Source organism: Alosa pseudoharengus, unplaced genomic scaffold (genome assembly GCF_046254945.1).
Source record: "Alosa pseudoharengus isolate Yale_2024_CS ecotype anadromous, Long Island Sound unplaced genomic scaffold, YU_APseudo_1.1 YU_APseudo_1.1_scf_6, whole genome shotgun sequence".
NCBI lineage: Eukaryota > Metazoa > Chordata > Actinopteri > Clupeiformes > Clupeidae > Alosa > Alosa pseudoharengus.
The window spans coordinates 35,233,227-35,249,313 of NW_027468848.1; the positions used below are offsets into that span (position 1 = coordinate 35,233,227).

The window sequence follows — 16,087 nt, forward strand, 5'->3', positions numbered from 1 at the left end:
GCAGCATGCACACAAATACGGCGTACAAATTGGCGTAATGAATGCACACAACGGCGTATTATACGGCACTCTTGAATAGCTTCAGAACGGCGTAAAAAGCGGCGCATTTTCACGCATTTTACGGCGCATTTCATGGCGTCACCTCTAATCGCGCCGTAAAAAGCGGCGTAAAAGCTATAAAAACGCCGTTATTAGCGCCGTTTGTGTCTTAAAACGTGCAAGAACCAGACGTAATTGTGGCACTCTTGGCTTGCCATATGCCACTTCTTTCAAGCTGTCACAGACTTAGGTGCTACTTTTAGGGCTAAAGTGCTTCGTGAAGTAAAAAAAATAGCAGTCCTAAAGTTACAAGTGACGAAGTTACGAGTGCAAGCATCTCATATTAAATGACCATGACATTACGCTAGCCACACAAGAAATTAATGATACTTAATCTCTGCTTAGCATGCTTCTCCGCTTAGCATTCTAATAACAGAAGGGGCACATGTATGTTGACCACTACAACATGACTCATGTCTGTAACTCTATAAAACACTTACTTAAAGGACGCACACCATCCAGCACAGTTCTACACATGGAAACCGATTTTTGGGCACTTGTTTGGCCACAAACTCGTCACTCTGAAACTGGACTACTGTAGGCTGCACCCACCAGGGTTGCTAGGGGCAACATCAAATAAACTAAATTAGGGTCTTTCAGTATTAAATGTGTACGTGTGATTACAAATGGATGTGTGTGGTTTGCAATTAGAATAAACAAGAAATAACATTTCCAATTATAAATTACATAATATTTGCAACTTCCTTAATTGTGAAGCTCACATAATTCTAATGATGTCACCGTATGTATGTGAAATGTAATACAACGTTGCCACCTAGCGTTCGGATGTATTTAACATTAACGTGACATGTCCGGCTTGTACTGTCGTCAAATCCATGCTTTGAGGAAAACAATGTTTTTATCATAGTTTCCTCTTCAGTGAGCGATTACCTGGTCGTTTTTGTAACAGAGGTGGCTGTATTGTCCCTAGGTTTACAGAAACACCTATTCATATTAATACGTATGGAAATCAAGTTAACGCTGCCGACCACTGTTTGTCTATTACATGGCCCAGAATGCCTTGCATGTCTTTACAACAAAACAACCCAGTAAAACCTAATTTCCCGTAAACATATGAATTTGCATACTTGTAACATTTTTAATAATACTCTCCCATCATGATATTTAACAATAAGGAAAAATTTAATTTGAATACCGTCAATGTGAAAACAACTCTATTATGTAAGCTATATATAGCTACTGTTCTCCTTGCTATTTCAGTTCGTAAGTCCATACTATCCCATGGCAGAGCAAGGATTTCATGATTGGGCAAGGTTGCCCGGAGACATTATGGCTACCCAGAGGCATTGAGCATACTTGGAAGGCATTGTGATAGAAGGTGAATGGTGAGAGTTACGAAATACCTGTGGGTGGTTTGCAAAATGATGGAAACTTTTGGAATATTTCTCTTTTTTTTAGCTTATGCACCCTCACATTGGAGTCCCCAGTTCATATACAAAATTTGGTATCGATATGTGACAGTGTTCCTGAGATATGGACGACTTCCTGTTTCGGAGCTTCACCGCCGATTTCGTTTGGCTGTGACGGGCAAACGCTTTTGAAAATCAAAAATCCTTCCAGTAACTTTTGTGAGGCTTGGTCCAAGGATAATGTACGTCAAGTTTCGTGGCGTTCGGATCAAATTTGTGACCTGTGAAAATTTAGTTTTGCTTTCTGTTCAATCCAATATGGCGGACGAACGGCACGCCCACCTGACGTCATCTTCGTGACCAACTTACACCGGTACTGACCGGACGTTTTAAAGTTGGAACGGTGTCTCTGTCTCAAAGGGCCTAGGCGCTAGGGCTGACAAAAAATTAGGGAGACGGGAAAAATAAGTACTAATTTGTGGCCACGAAATATTAATTTGTTCCCACGAAATAGTAATTTGTGGCCACGAAATATTAATTCGTTCCCACGAAATAGTAATTTGTGGCCACGAAATAGGTAGGCCTATAGGCTGTGCACTGGACAGCTGAATGAGCAAATTAAGCGCAACTCCTCAAACAGGAACAGTCGCTGTTACACAATGGACAGGGATAGTATGGTAGAGTGCTATTTTAGGCTGGGAATGAAATACAAAGACATTTTGAAAAGCCTGGCATTGGAGGGATTCATTATTAGCGAGAGGCATCTCCACAGACTAGAGCCAGGTTGCTGCACTGGCGTAGGTACGACTTGAACGTGTCTATCTCGTTTGCGTTTTTTTATAAGGCGGCCGTTAACATTTCCATTAAAACATGCATCAGATAGCTGGAGGTGAATCTTCATTCCCGCCCCTCCTCACTCTCACTTTTTCCCCATCCTCGTCTCATCTCACGCCTTCTACCCACACACCCATCACTGTTCCATTTCTTTGTTATTATTTGCATACGCCGCGCGCTGATGAAATCATATCTCGGGCACTTCTATCTTTTGTAAAACGTCGCGTCGCAGAGGTGCGCTGACCCGAGGACCTGTGCCGAGATAGATGGACGGTCAGGAGCAACGCCGAGGCTGATGGAGAACCGGGACAAATGAAACACTTTTTAATTAAACGTAATTTACAAAGACATTGTAAAACACTGAAAGTTAATATTTTGTCACTAGCAACCTACATCTGTCCTCTGTCAAATACAGTTGCATTTACAGCTCTGAACAAAACTGTTCAAGAGTTATTTAAGGAGAAGTCGAACGTGCGTTATGTTTCAACATGGGGGACGAATGAAACATACAGCTTAAATTATGTAAACTTCCCACAACTTCAATATTTTACAACATACCATGAATGGTACTTCAAGTATGTGTTATTTTAGATAGATTGCTGCTGGGCTATATGTCTTGGTTCATGTCTGTTAACAACTCATTGCCGTCATGGTGATGCGCGTATTTCGCGGTTATGGAAATAGCATGCACTATGCCATTAATATAGCTAGAATAATGCATGTTTCGAATTATATAATGTTTCTATAGTACAAAATGTTATTTCACTCTGTTTTTATGTGGTTAAAGCCACCACACATCCAAATAAGTGCCCTTCATGACCCACAGGCCGTCAGTCTCCATAGGTTAACATGGCAAAACTCGACCCCCTACCTGATAGCCCCAAATATATTTGCATCTTTCTAAAACTGCTTTTCCATGTCTCACCTGCATAAAATATAGTATAAACACAGATACGTGAGCATTGACTTAGAATAAATGGGGTTTACTGCCTGGTGGGGACAGATGAAATAGGTGTTTCAATCGTCCCCCCATAGACATTTAGCATTATAGGCTGTTTTGCATCCATTACAAACAAACATGCAATGTGAACGTCTGGGATTGGGGAGAGCACTAAATGCTCTACTGAATAAGCATGAAGTCAAACCTTTAAATGAAAACACTCTTTAATAATCAAAAAAAATAAACCGCTAATGAAGTAAACTTGTGACCATCAGAAATCGTTTATCGCCTGTAACTCCGTGATAACAGGATGTAACAGGATGGCATTTGGCTGAGCAAAGGAGGTTAATATGCTCTATGTTTTGTCCAAATGATGTCTGTCTATCATCGTTGCACTCAGAGAAAAACGGAATGTTTCATTCGTCCCGGTTGTATATGTATATATGTATATGTAATGTGTAAAGTATGAATATTTTCACCAACCAGTTCATCTACATCTCATTCCCACATTCTTACTAGTCAAAAGTACAACTGAAATGTATAATGTAGATCATTTTAGCACCTGTGATGCAATTACCGTAATTTCCCAACTATTAGCTGCAGCTTACACATTGTTTTTGCTAAATTTCTTCAGCTATGGGGTTAATACACGGGGGCAGTTATGGTATATGGTTTTGTTTCTTTTAACTTGCATAAAACACTGTCCTGCGGCTTATACACAATACGGCTAATACACAGGAAATTACTGTATGTATTTAATGTGTCCTGGACATTATGAAATTATAATATTTATGCTAAGCTGGGTACATGTGGTGATGTCAACGATTTTCATATGGTATTCCTTGAATGTAAAGGTAACATGTGATTGGTTATCATGATGTTTTGATCACTTGGAATATCTCTTATGGGTAGTTTCAATAAAATACTAATTTACTGATTTCTTTTTTTTTTTTTTTTTGGGGGGGGGGGGGGGGGGGGGTTCCGAATAGTACATTTACAAATAGTAAATAGCATAGCCAGGGCCTGAAGTTAACTTTTTTGGCCACCAGCCACTGTGGCAGGTGAATTTTGAAATCCACCTGCCACAGTGTTTTTTTACCAGCCAAAATTATTTTGTGCCCAAAATAAAGGTGAACGACTCAGAAAATGCATAAGAATGGTTCTTGAACTTGTACAGAATACACATTACAGTACTCAAGTAAAAGTAAAAAAGTACTTTGTTAATAAATTACTCAAGTAGGCCTAACAAGTTACTTTTTTGTAGGCCTTCATTTTTATATTTTTGATGGACCTTTAAAGGGATACAAAAGTATCCTTTATGCCAATTTGCTTTTCTCCTCCTCTGTAGGCTAATCATATAGTCAAACATATTTTAAAAGCCCAATTCAAATATATTTAATTTAATATACTTTGTCATAGCCAGAATAAGCATTATGTGGCTATGGATTGAAAAGCAGTCTTCCAATACATTGCAGCTGATTCTTCTGCTTTGCATTGCTAGAAGTCTGTTTATAACTTAACCATACAGACAATGTAACCTAAAAACAATGGCTATATTATGGGTAGACCTATATTTAGGCCAGGGCTGGGCAACTAATTTCCCCAAGGGGCCACATGACAAACTGGGACTGTTGAGGAGGGCCGGAGTCTGAACTCAATTCTGTCCAATTCTATTCTGTTCTTGTATAACATTAATTAAATCATATGGTTTTGTTTACTACTACTCGTAAGAACAGATGAAAATGTGAGGGAGACAAAGGAAAAACAGCAATAGGCTATTTAATCTATGTCCAGTATTTAATCCTCATTCTCGAAAATGATTTTTTGACATTGACATTTTTTTTTTCAGTTTTCAAAGACTGATATAAAAAAGTACTACAATATCTATATAATTAGGCTAGGCCATGAAAATGTGAAGGAGTCAGTACAACCATAGGCCTGTGCCACCATTTCATCAACACTCACCAATATTTCATCATTAAATCATTACCATCATTAAATTAACTCTATGCAGAATTAGACTATGAAAATGTGGAGCAGACGTAGGCTGTCATTAGTTAATCAACATGCACAAAGAAAACTATTTTAAAAATGTAGGCTATGTTTTTGCTTTAACTTTATGCACAAAACTGTGATTGGTCAACTCGCCCTGTGTGTTGAGCCGGCTGCTTCAAGCAACCTGTGGTTCATACTAGTTCGCTAACATAAGCTTTGCAAATAAACTCTGCCAGTAACGTTTTGAAATTAACACTTCGTATCGCCAACAAACAGCAGGAGTTCGTTCTGACAACCTTTGCGGTGGTGAGCGACGCAGACATAAGACACACAAAACTTTGAAAGGTTTACGCCGACTTAAAGGCAACTGCATTGTGTCGACGCAGAAGCATAAATTCTATTCACCAGCACAATTCAGTGAGGGTGTTTAGGCCTACATCGTATGCATCCACGCACAAATGTATGGGCGTACAAATAGCAGTCGCTTTCAAAATAAAAGCAACGATATTGATTTGCGTGCATTATCTCTATGCTAGGCTCTTGACTATTTGTTCTTTCACGGACCTTACGCGGGCCGGTCAGGGAAAGCCCACGGGCCGGATGTGGCCCGCGGGCCGTATGTTGCCCATGTATGATTTAGGCTATAATAGCCTAGGCATATCCACTCGGGCAGAGCAGGCTATCTGTTTTCTCATCCGACCGTCTCATGTCATGTCCTGCAACATTGAGGCTACATAAATGAATGCTAGGCTTTTTCTAACTTGTATGCTCGATTTCCAGTGCATTTGCTTTGCTTGTAAATTAAGTTGTAGGCCTACTTTCCTTGTCCAATGTGCTTGTTGAACGATGCTGGCCAGAAATGAATATAGGTGGAAGTTTCCGTGTCATGTCATACCTCTAGTCTCGTTGGCACTCTGGCAGCCTCACCAGAAGATGCAGCAACTGGCAGGACGTCATTGCGTTAACTGAGTTGTTAGCTATATAGAACATCTACTTCTGTGTAGTAGGCATAGGCCAGCCATTACTTTTATAATCGCGGGGAAACGTAGCAATGCTTTCTGAAGCCCTGTTTCTTTTCTACCACGCCGTTGTGTACCGGCGAGAGGTGCTCTTTTCTCCCTTGAGATACTTTCTCCAATAATAAACTTGTTTTCGTAACGAAAGGCAATTCAAAATGTAGCGGAGTAAAGAGTACATTTCCTACGGCAATCCCGACAGTGCATCTCCTTGCTCAGTGTTGTGTTGTCTTATTGGCTACCCGCCAACGTGGCAGGTAGATTGACAGTTTCACCCGCCAATCACAAAAGTTACCCGCATTTGGCGTGTGGGCGGGTGCCAATTTCATGCCCTGAGCATAGCAATGCAGACCTATGTAATCATTTGTATTTCAAGTCTCTGCTGGGAGGTAGGAAGGTAAAAATACATTGATTAATGAGGTAGTGGGCATTTCAATTAGTGCTGCAACACATTGTGTCTCTGAAAACATAGATTTGCACATTATTACACATAAATCTTGAATTTTATCAACCAAAATGAAGGGCAAAATCACATGATGATTCAAAATATGTATGCCAACATCAAACACCACATATGCATCAGTAATAATAAGGTTTGGATTATTTTCTGGGCTCTTGTGAGTGGTTTAACAAAAAAAAGCCAAAAGGCGGAATTTCCTTTTTTCAAATCAGAGGTCAACTTTGAAGGCCTGTACAGCCACAAAGCTACAAGATCCAACTTGCTATCATACCATTTTATACTCCAGAGATATGTAGTTTTCAGAAAAATATAGTGAGAATTTGCCCCCCCAAGTGGTAGTGACACGCCCCTTTTTGGGCCTGTGGCTCATGGACTACTAGGGGAATTGCCATTATATAGGGGATGCCCCGCCCCTAGAGGGGGGGTGGATGCGCAAAGACTTCAGGCGGGCTGCACAGCAGCAAGGGGATGGCACTAGCGGAGCTGTTAGAGGGCGGAGCCCATACAAAGTAGCACTTTCCCCTGGATACCAATACACTTCTCTGAAAAGCTTAGCTAAGTAAAAAGTACAATATGATCAAATGCTGAACCTAAGTCAAGAAGAATCAACACTGATGACTGATCAGAATCAACAGTGAGAAGTAGATCATTTGTAACTCTTGTCAAAGCAGTTTCAGTGCAGTGACGGGTCTGGAAACCAGATTTTTCAAAAAGACTGTTGTGAGATAGGTAGAAAGTTAGGCATGAAAGCAGGTTAGATATTGGTCTAATTGAGATCGAACAAAATATTGAGACAAATGCCACTTCTGCAGACACCAGAGAACGCTCTATAACTTGTTCGTTCCTCTGCCGTTTTGATGTCAATAAATAGAATAAAATGATTGATCTGGGGGGTATTCCAAGTACTTGGTTTAGTGACAAACCTGGTCATAACAAATAGCGCTTTCAGATATACGTGTAAGACCGGAGGTTCTGCCGATGTTAAACGGTGGGGCCGTATATCTGAACGACATAACCGGTCATGTGGAAGTCCGAATTCACCCGGTGTTTATACTACTCCCCCCTAGTATTTCCTCCGGACATTATGTAAATGTGCTGTGTCTGAATGAAGCGTAGAACATGTGGTTAAGATCACACCTAGTGAGAGGGCGTGTTGGTGACGTTTCTTTCGTGCGTCCATGTGGTTAGATCTGACTTAAATTCCAGTGTTATGATGGAGTGGCATAATGCTGTCCAGAAAATCTCCGACCTGGAAAGATGCAGACATTACGGAGCTACTGTCCATGAGGGCATACAACATTTTGATAGAACACATGAAGGGAACGGCAAGAGACGTTGTAGCCTACAACTGCATGGCAAGGCCAAACGAATTCAAAAGACTGAATCACCATAAGCAGAAGGCGCTGAAAAGGCAGTAGCCTACAGCAACGTCGTTGACGACAATAACAGGAGTATTTAATAAATTGTTAGCCAACACAGTTTTCTGTTCATTGATACCTCGCTGAGCTCGCTGATATTTGTTGATATGCCTAGAGAAAATGAAAACGAAGAAAAGCCAACTTTGTTACAAGCTCCTTACGTAAAAGCAATAGACACATGGGGAGAGGATGCTTTTGGAAAAAATAAACCATGAACAACTTCACTGTTATGTTAGTATTTTGTTTATTGCTTAAAAACGTTGTATGATGGCCTTGCAGTCTTGAGTTAGCCTACTAAATTGGCTGGTAGCCTACTATAAAGTTTGTGCATGCTCTCTCTCCAACGCAAACCAGATGTGGGGTTCTATAGCCAAGTAATTCTGGTACATAACGTTGAAAACAGGTAAATGTGTTTATTCGAAGCACACATACAAATACTGTTTGCTTACTTGACTAGCCTACTTCAAGTATTAGCCTACGCACAATAGATTTGTCTTCTTTAGCCTACATAATGCATAGGCTACACTTTACAAAAGCAGCTGTGACAGGCAGCGGCCGCATATATTCTGCGTCATATCTCGCATCTTGTGAACTCTACAAGCCCCCTAGCCTAGAAATCTAGACGCGCCCCTAGCGGCAGCAAATTACTGCCACGGCTAGTCTAGCAACTCTCCGTTGACTTGTGAGCTCTAGAAATCGAAACTAAATCTGGCATTGAAATCGTGTATAGAGTCGTTTGTTGGGCTTACCATAATGATTGATGGCAGAGTTGCAACGGTTTGGCTTGAATTCCCTGCTACTTGAAAACAAATATCCCATTGCGTCCTATTGCGTGCAGAGGGAATTTGAAAGACAACTGATTATCCCGACCCTCGGACTGAGCACTGCAAACGGTGAGTACCCAGACCCTACATTATAATGTGGGTCTGGCTCGCCAGGCTACAAGCCCCCACCCCTCACTCGACAACCACACGGAGATTCTGTAATGTGCGTGTATGTCGTTCACACATACGTCAGTATAAGGTCAGTATTAGGTCCGCAGGTTAGCATCATATCTGAATCATCCGAAGGGTAGGACCTCCGTTTGACAAACCTCCTCATATACTCCGGAGGTTATATCTGAAAGCGCTTAAAGTTAACTCAGAGTAAGTGGTAAACCTCCTAATAGAAGAGCTGCATGGCTTCAACAAAAAAATGGCATAGGGCTAGAGGTTTACCACTTACTCTGTGTTAACTTACCTTGAACTTCCCCTGGGATCTTGAATTTCCCCTGGGATCAATAAAGTATCTATCTATCTATCTAGGTTTGATACTAAACCACGTAGACGGAAAATGAAACGTGGCGATTTTCTAGGCTGATTTGACATGGAACTATACTCTCATTCCAGCGTAATAATCAAGGAACACCATGGGCGCAGCAGCACAATGATATCATGCAGTACCTGAAAATAGTCCCCATAGGCTAATTTCCAGCTACAAGGTTAAGATGCAGCAGACAAATTGGTTAGTGGCTGGATTATTACGCCTGAATGAGTGTAGTTCCGTGGAAAATCAGCCTAGAAAATCGTCACGTTTCATTTTCTCTTGGTCTTATTACACTTTCTTACTTGAGAAGAGACAAGTTTTAAATAGGAAAATTACCAGAAATATTAATCACTTTTAAACGTGATGCTAGCAGCCGAGATGCTAATGGTCTAATCCGATTCAATGAACTATGCTAGGCTGGAGCTAAAAGTGGTATCGCCAGACTCAGAGAACGGCTGGATGAAGTGGAGAAAGGTAAAAATCAATTGTTTAACTCAAGGTGAGGTGGAAAATGAGTGTAATTCCCCAAATGGTGGAATATATATATCCCTTTAACTCTTTCTTGCAACAAACATGGTACAAAATCATCTAAGTTTAATTTGTTTTAAGTGTACTTTAACAGTTACAGGTTACAAGTCTGGGTTGAGGACAAGTAGCCTGGTGTTACCATCCTACGTACTTCCGGCCAAAATTTGATTTCAGCCTCGCACGTAGTCTGGCCCAACAGACAGTATGCGGTTCGCGTACAACCGCGCCAATCAGCGAACAGTTGAGTGATGACGCGGAACTTGCCTGCCGAGTTGCTTGTTGTAGTCCAGCGAAGCTTGTAGTTCAACATTATAGCAACAATGGCGACGGAGGAAGAGACGCTAGAAGCTATCCGCGAAGTTGTCTCAACTCTCGAGGGCATCACGCAATTAAAGCAGGAACAAGAGGCTTGTCTTGTCAATTTTATAAATGGCAAGGACGTCGTAAAACTCTGCTTCCAACTGGCTTTGGAAAAAAAGTTTGATTTATCAGATGGTGATTACTAAACCTAAACGCACAACTGTACTACATGCATCACTACTTTTCATGTTTTCAAATAAACATTTGCTGCTCGTTATTCTCCCCCCTACTCTCAAATTACCTTTACAAAATCAATGCGGCCTACTTAAGGAATGGAATGTTAGCTACTAGCCTACCGAGCGGGGCTCAAGGCGAGGCTGTGTGTCTTGACTCGAGCTAGCTGGTTACCAAGCGGGGCTCAAGGAAAGGCTGCTGTGATTGTGCTTGACTGGGACTAGCGGTTACCGAGCTGGGCTCAAGGTAAACCACTCCGTGTTTGTGTTTGACAGAGGCCTGTGGCTGAGCTGGGCTCCAGACGAGGCTACCGTGCTTGTGGACAGTAACGTTAGCCAGTCACGGAGCATGGCTCAAGGTGAGGCTGCGTTGTTTTATGCCGAACAACTGTTAGTTTAACTGAGCAAGCTCCAGGTTAAATAACACGTAGGTCATCAGTACAATCCAACTTATCCAAGAGTGTAGTCTGAACAGCCCGTGTAGGACTAAGTAAAAGCTCCGTAGCTCCGACGAAGTCACCGGGCTGCGTAGAACAACAATCGTCTGATAAGCGGCGAGAAGAGATAAGAGGAAAACTGGCGTGTGACAAGAGCTGATATAATCTCGGTGACATGACACTTTTGGTATACAACTCTCGGTCTGTGGCTAGCGCAAGTTAGGGATATATCCACTACGAAGAGACTGCCCTGGCGGTCAGGTAGCCTACATACTAGCCAGCGGTCTGTTTACTACTGAGAGCAGAAGTGGGAAGCGTAAGAGCCTGAAGCGGAAGTGGTAAGCGTAATAGCCTAACCTCCGGCGCACAGCATACGTCATTACCAAACGTTGCTGATTGGTTAAGGGAACTCCAATGATTTTAAACCTCGAAATAAGCATCCGCCCATTACGGAGACGGATTCTTATTACTTTGTTCCAGACTGTATGACGAAGAGAATTCGTAGTCACAGGCGGTAAGGGCCAGGCTAGAGGACAAGCACAAAACAGCCAAATCCACTGATAAATGCCCCTCTAAGAGCAGTAAATCTGAATATATGGCATGATTATTTTTTTATAGGATGCTGGTGATCTGGCCTTTACAAATGGTTGAAACAAAAATATTATATTTTTCCACAAAAACAACCACAAGGACATAAAAGTGCCTGGAGTTGGAGGAACTCGAAAAAGTCTGAAATAAAGGGCAGTTGGGCAGCCGTGGCCCACTGGTTAGCACTCTGGACTTGTAACCGGAGGGTTGCCGGTTCGAGCCCCGACCAGTGGGCCGCGGCTGAAGTGCCCTTGAGCAAGGCACCTATACCTTCACTGCTCCCCGAGCGCCGCCATTGTAGCAGGCAGCTCACTGCACCGGGATTAGTGTGTGCTTCACCTCACTGTGTGTTCACTGTGTGCTGTTTGTGTTTCACTAATTCACCGATTGGGTTAAATGCAGAGACCAAATTTCCCTCACGGGATCAAAAAAGTATATATACTTATACTATATAAAGACGTCTTCCTGCAAAACTTTTGTCCTCTGCCTTCGAGTGGACACTGTGATCTCCGGTACGTTAAAGCGACACACTTTTTTCTACCTCAAAGCTAATTTGGTAACTAACTTAATGGCAGTTTGCTTTGCAAGTTAGCTCTCTAGAAAACAAGAACATATGAAAGATATGTAGACTACAGTGCCTATACAAAGCATTCACCCCCTTGTATATTTTCCCCTTTGATCTCCGGTACGTTAAAGCGACACACTTTTTTCTACCTCAGAGCTCATTTGGTCACTAACTTAATGGCAGTTTGCTTTGCAAGTTAGCTCTCTAGAAAACAAGAACATATGAAAGATATGTAGACTACAGTGCCTATACAAAGCATTCACCCCCTTGTATATTTTCCCCTTTTATTGACTTAAATGGAATCATGGTCAATATATTTTTTTTACAAAGAATCACAAAAAACTCTTTGGGCCCTATTATCGTGATCTAAAATGCATGGTCACTAGTCAAAAGCTTATTTAAATTGAATAGGATATCCAGTCCACATTGGAAGTATTTTCGTTATCAAACATCGGGCAGATGGCGCAACAAAGCGTTTCATAGATTTCTTAATCAGTCATGGGTGTGTTTTGGGCGCAACATCATTTAAACCAATGGGAATTGGTCATTCCCTTTAACAGCAAGCAGCGCAACTTCAACAGCGCTTTGGTATAGTGATAGTCAACGGCACATTTGAAGGAATTTGCTCGCACACGAGACCACATGGAACAGTTATTCCACTAAGCTTATTATATAACTCTCTTTGATGTCAAAGTGAAAGCAGATTTCTACAAAGTAATGTTAATTACAAGTAATTACAATAACGCAAACCAAACCATGGTTGCATAAATAATAACGCAAACCAAAACTTCAAATGGTAGTGTTATATTTTTCGATTCTCAATAAATGTATTAACATTGATTAATGACTAAACGACAATGCAATATTTCTGTATATTGTCCTCTGTATCTTTTCCTAAGTTGAACATTCAAATTTTACACTCACCTTTTATCTCAGTAGTAAATGTCTTTCCATGTTTTCGCGGAATCTCATCACCTATATGTGCTCTGGTTCTTTGGATCCCAGCTGCCATTTCTCCAGGTCCACTCTTCTCTGTTGACTCCCCTGTGCCAGAGTCAGAACTCTGAGTGGAGGCAGTTACGGAATTTTGCCTGAAGTGCTCCCAAAGCATTCATCAGGTGTGTGTTCTTCCACTGCACACATGCAAATAAACACAATACATTTGATGAATGCAGCAATCAGTGAACATTCTAATATAGCTTTCTCTTAAAATGATATTTAGTATGGATAGTGTTTGCCTTTAAAAGTAAAACAAAAACAAAGGGAAAATGTTATACTCACTCTCTGGAGGAAACTCCATACTCTCATTCAACTGGAAGCAGCCCCTGTTCCCTGCCACCATCTTCTGTATCTTTTCCAACAGCTCTGTCACCTGGCCACCATCACTCTTCTTATTGTCTACAACATGATACCTGTTCCCACATTTCTGTACAATCCACTGCAGAGCCTCTCCTCCACTCTCAATGTGCTGCTGAATACTTGTGTCTCCCAGCTGGTCCCCATAGGTGAACAGCACTGTAGTGTGACTCCAGACTTTCTCACCCAGCAGCTCCACGTGTTCCTGCACTGCTTTTCTGTGTGTCTCTGTGAATGAGTCAATCACTCTAATGTTCAGGAGTAGAGCATGGGGTCCTGGAGGACACAGAGACACACTGAGGACAATCTCTTGTTTATCACGTTCAGGAGTTTGCTCTACAGTGTAGTTCCTCCACCATCCTGGTGCCTCCACTACAGTGATGTGTCTCCCTGCTGTTTTTCCTTCTCTCTTAACACACTCAGCTGTTATTCCTGAGGTCCCAAACTCCTTGCTAAATTCTTTTGTGTCCAGGATGGTGTTTCCTGATGAAGTCTTCCCAGCAGCTTTGTTTCCCAGCAGCACAATCCTCATGTCTGAGATTGGAAAATCACCACCTGGATGAACGAAATAATCATATAAATTCACTTAAAATATTCATCATGTTAAATGTATGTGTTTATTTGCTCAATACAACAATGCACAATATAGCACACAACCTACACACATATCTAGCATCATGGTAGACTATGCAACAGGGGTCCTACAGGGCAGTGAACAACAGTGCTTCTTCACTTCTAAATTCTGCACATGATAGTTCCATGGCCCCTCGTCATGGACATGTTTTTGCCATTGCTTACACACTAACAACAAATGCTTAGACCTAATACCTCAATACCTAAACTTCTTGTAGCATACCTTAAACACTGTGTAACTATAGCTACAAACACATTTTTCATTTTTGTCCACATTGTTTTCAATTCTGCAACACACTTATTGTGAAACACACGGTTTCCTACATTATACACTTTGTTCAAAACTGAAATCTCCTGTTATTATTGGAAAAACACCTCCGTTCAAAATGCAAGCACATCTGGTAATTGGTAATACCCAAAGAGATACCTGAAAACACTACAGAGAAAACTGAACACCAATCAGTCTGAGGCTTAGCAGTACAAATACACTTCCGGTAAGTTATTGTGTACCTGTTCAAGTGTGTACTAGGGATGTAACGGTATGAAAACTTAACCTCACGGTTATAGTGACCAAAATTATCACGGTTTTCGGTATTATCACTGTATTTCTAAAAGTGTGTTCAACATGTTCAGAAAGCACTCATAGGCCTACACAAGCTGAAATAGTTAAAAAAAAAGTGTCCCATTCTAGCCCGGTTGAAACCAGACCCTCAGTAACTGAGAGTGGGTCTGGGGAAGGTTCGTTCACAGCCCATTTCCAAAGGGCGTTCCCAAACGGACGCCAAATGCCTCGGACGCAATAGGAGAGGCCAAAAACCAATCAGAGCAACGAAAGAGACAGAGTGATGGAAACACACAATTTACAACACTGTCTGGTTGTAGGGAGAAGCAGGAAGAATTAACCACTTTTTAATTATATATAAGGCATCGTGCCACACTGAAAGCTAATATTTTGTCACTAGCAATCTGCCCTCGGTCAAACATAATTGCATTTTCAGCTCTGAACAAAACCGTTCACGTTGAAATAAGCATTTTGTTTCATTCGTCCTTTCTGGCTGACCGGGACATATAAAGCAGGAATGGGGGACGCGAGACTGAAACGTTCAAGGCAATTATGTCGGAATTGTTTCAAGGCAAACAAGTGTAGCATTCGAGTTATGCTCGCATAGCACACCAATTCAAAAGTAGCCTATGTGTTTTCTTTCGGCTACGTCAAAGTCCTTTTAGGCAAGTCCGTCCACTCGGCGGCCATATACCAACGTTTTATGGGCACTCATCGGGCACAGTCTTTGGGTCGAACTGCGCGTGCGCAAGGCTTCACGACACCAATCTTGCTCCAGCGGCGAGATCACAACACATGATTGGCACAATGTCTTCACAACACACCATATGATTGGCTCAATGTATTCACATCACACCACATGATTGGCTCAATGTATTCACATGTCGACGTTTTGCCGAGGAAGGGGTGGGATATGTGTAGACAACGGCCATATTGGCGTGACAAACTAGCCCCATGCATTTCTATGGAGTATTTTCTGAGTGCTGTGTCTCCACATTAGAAAGTCTCTGCTCCAGAGGCCGGCTCGTTTTTGGTTCCTCGCTGAACGCTACCGCTGCCACGCTACGCTTCGTGCTCCGCTTCCGCTCTCACCCACACTACGTCCAGGTCTCCAGTCCCTCTCAGAGTGAGAGTCTGGGAGAGAGGCCTGGAAATTGGGCAGCTTCGTTTTTGGCCTTCTGGTTTCGTTTTTGCGGCCTTCTGGCCGTGGCTTGATATTGTTTTGAATGTTCATTTTTGCCTAGTTTAATTATAATAAATTATTGATTATTTTCACATTTATCCACCGTTGTCTGCCGTGCTTTATTTGCTTTATTTAGTTTTGTTATAGTTTCCTGACCCCTAGCAGGGGACATAACAGTAAACAATATTGTAAACAATATAAAATTCTATATAAAAGCATCACACACAAAACCTGAGTAGAAAATAGTCAAATTACCACACACACA

General features: G+C 41.7%; 1 protein-coding gene across 1 annotated transcript; it reads right to left on the reverse strand.

The window, feature by feature from the left end:
• Positions 1 to 12,284: 12,284 nt before the first annotated feature.
• Positions 12,285 to 13,976, reverse strand: LOC143106895 (GTPase IMAP family member 9-like). The gene is made up of 2 exons (XM_076271373.1): positions 13,370 to 13,976; positions 12,285 to 12,292 (listed from the first exon to the last, which is right to left on the reverse strand). Exons 1-2 carry the CDS (start codon positions 13,974 to 13,976, stop codon positions 12,285 to 12,287), a joined length of 615 nt encoding a protein of 204 aa, XP_076127488.1.
• Between the last annotated feature and the right edge of the window lie 2,111 nt (positions 13,977 to 16,087).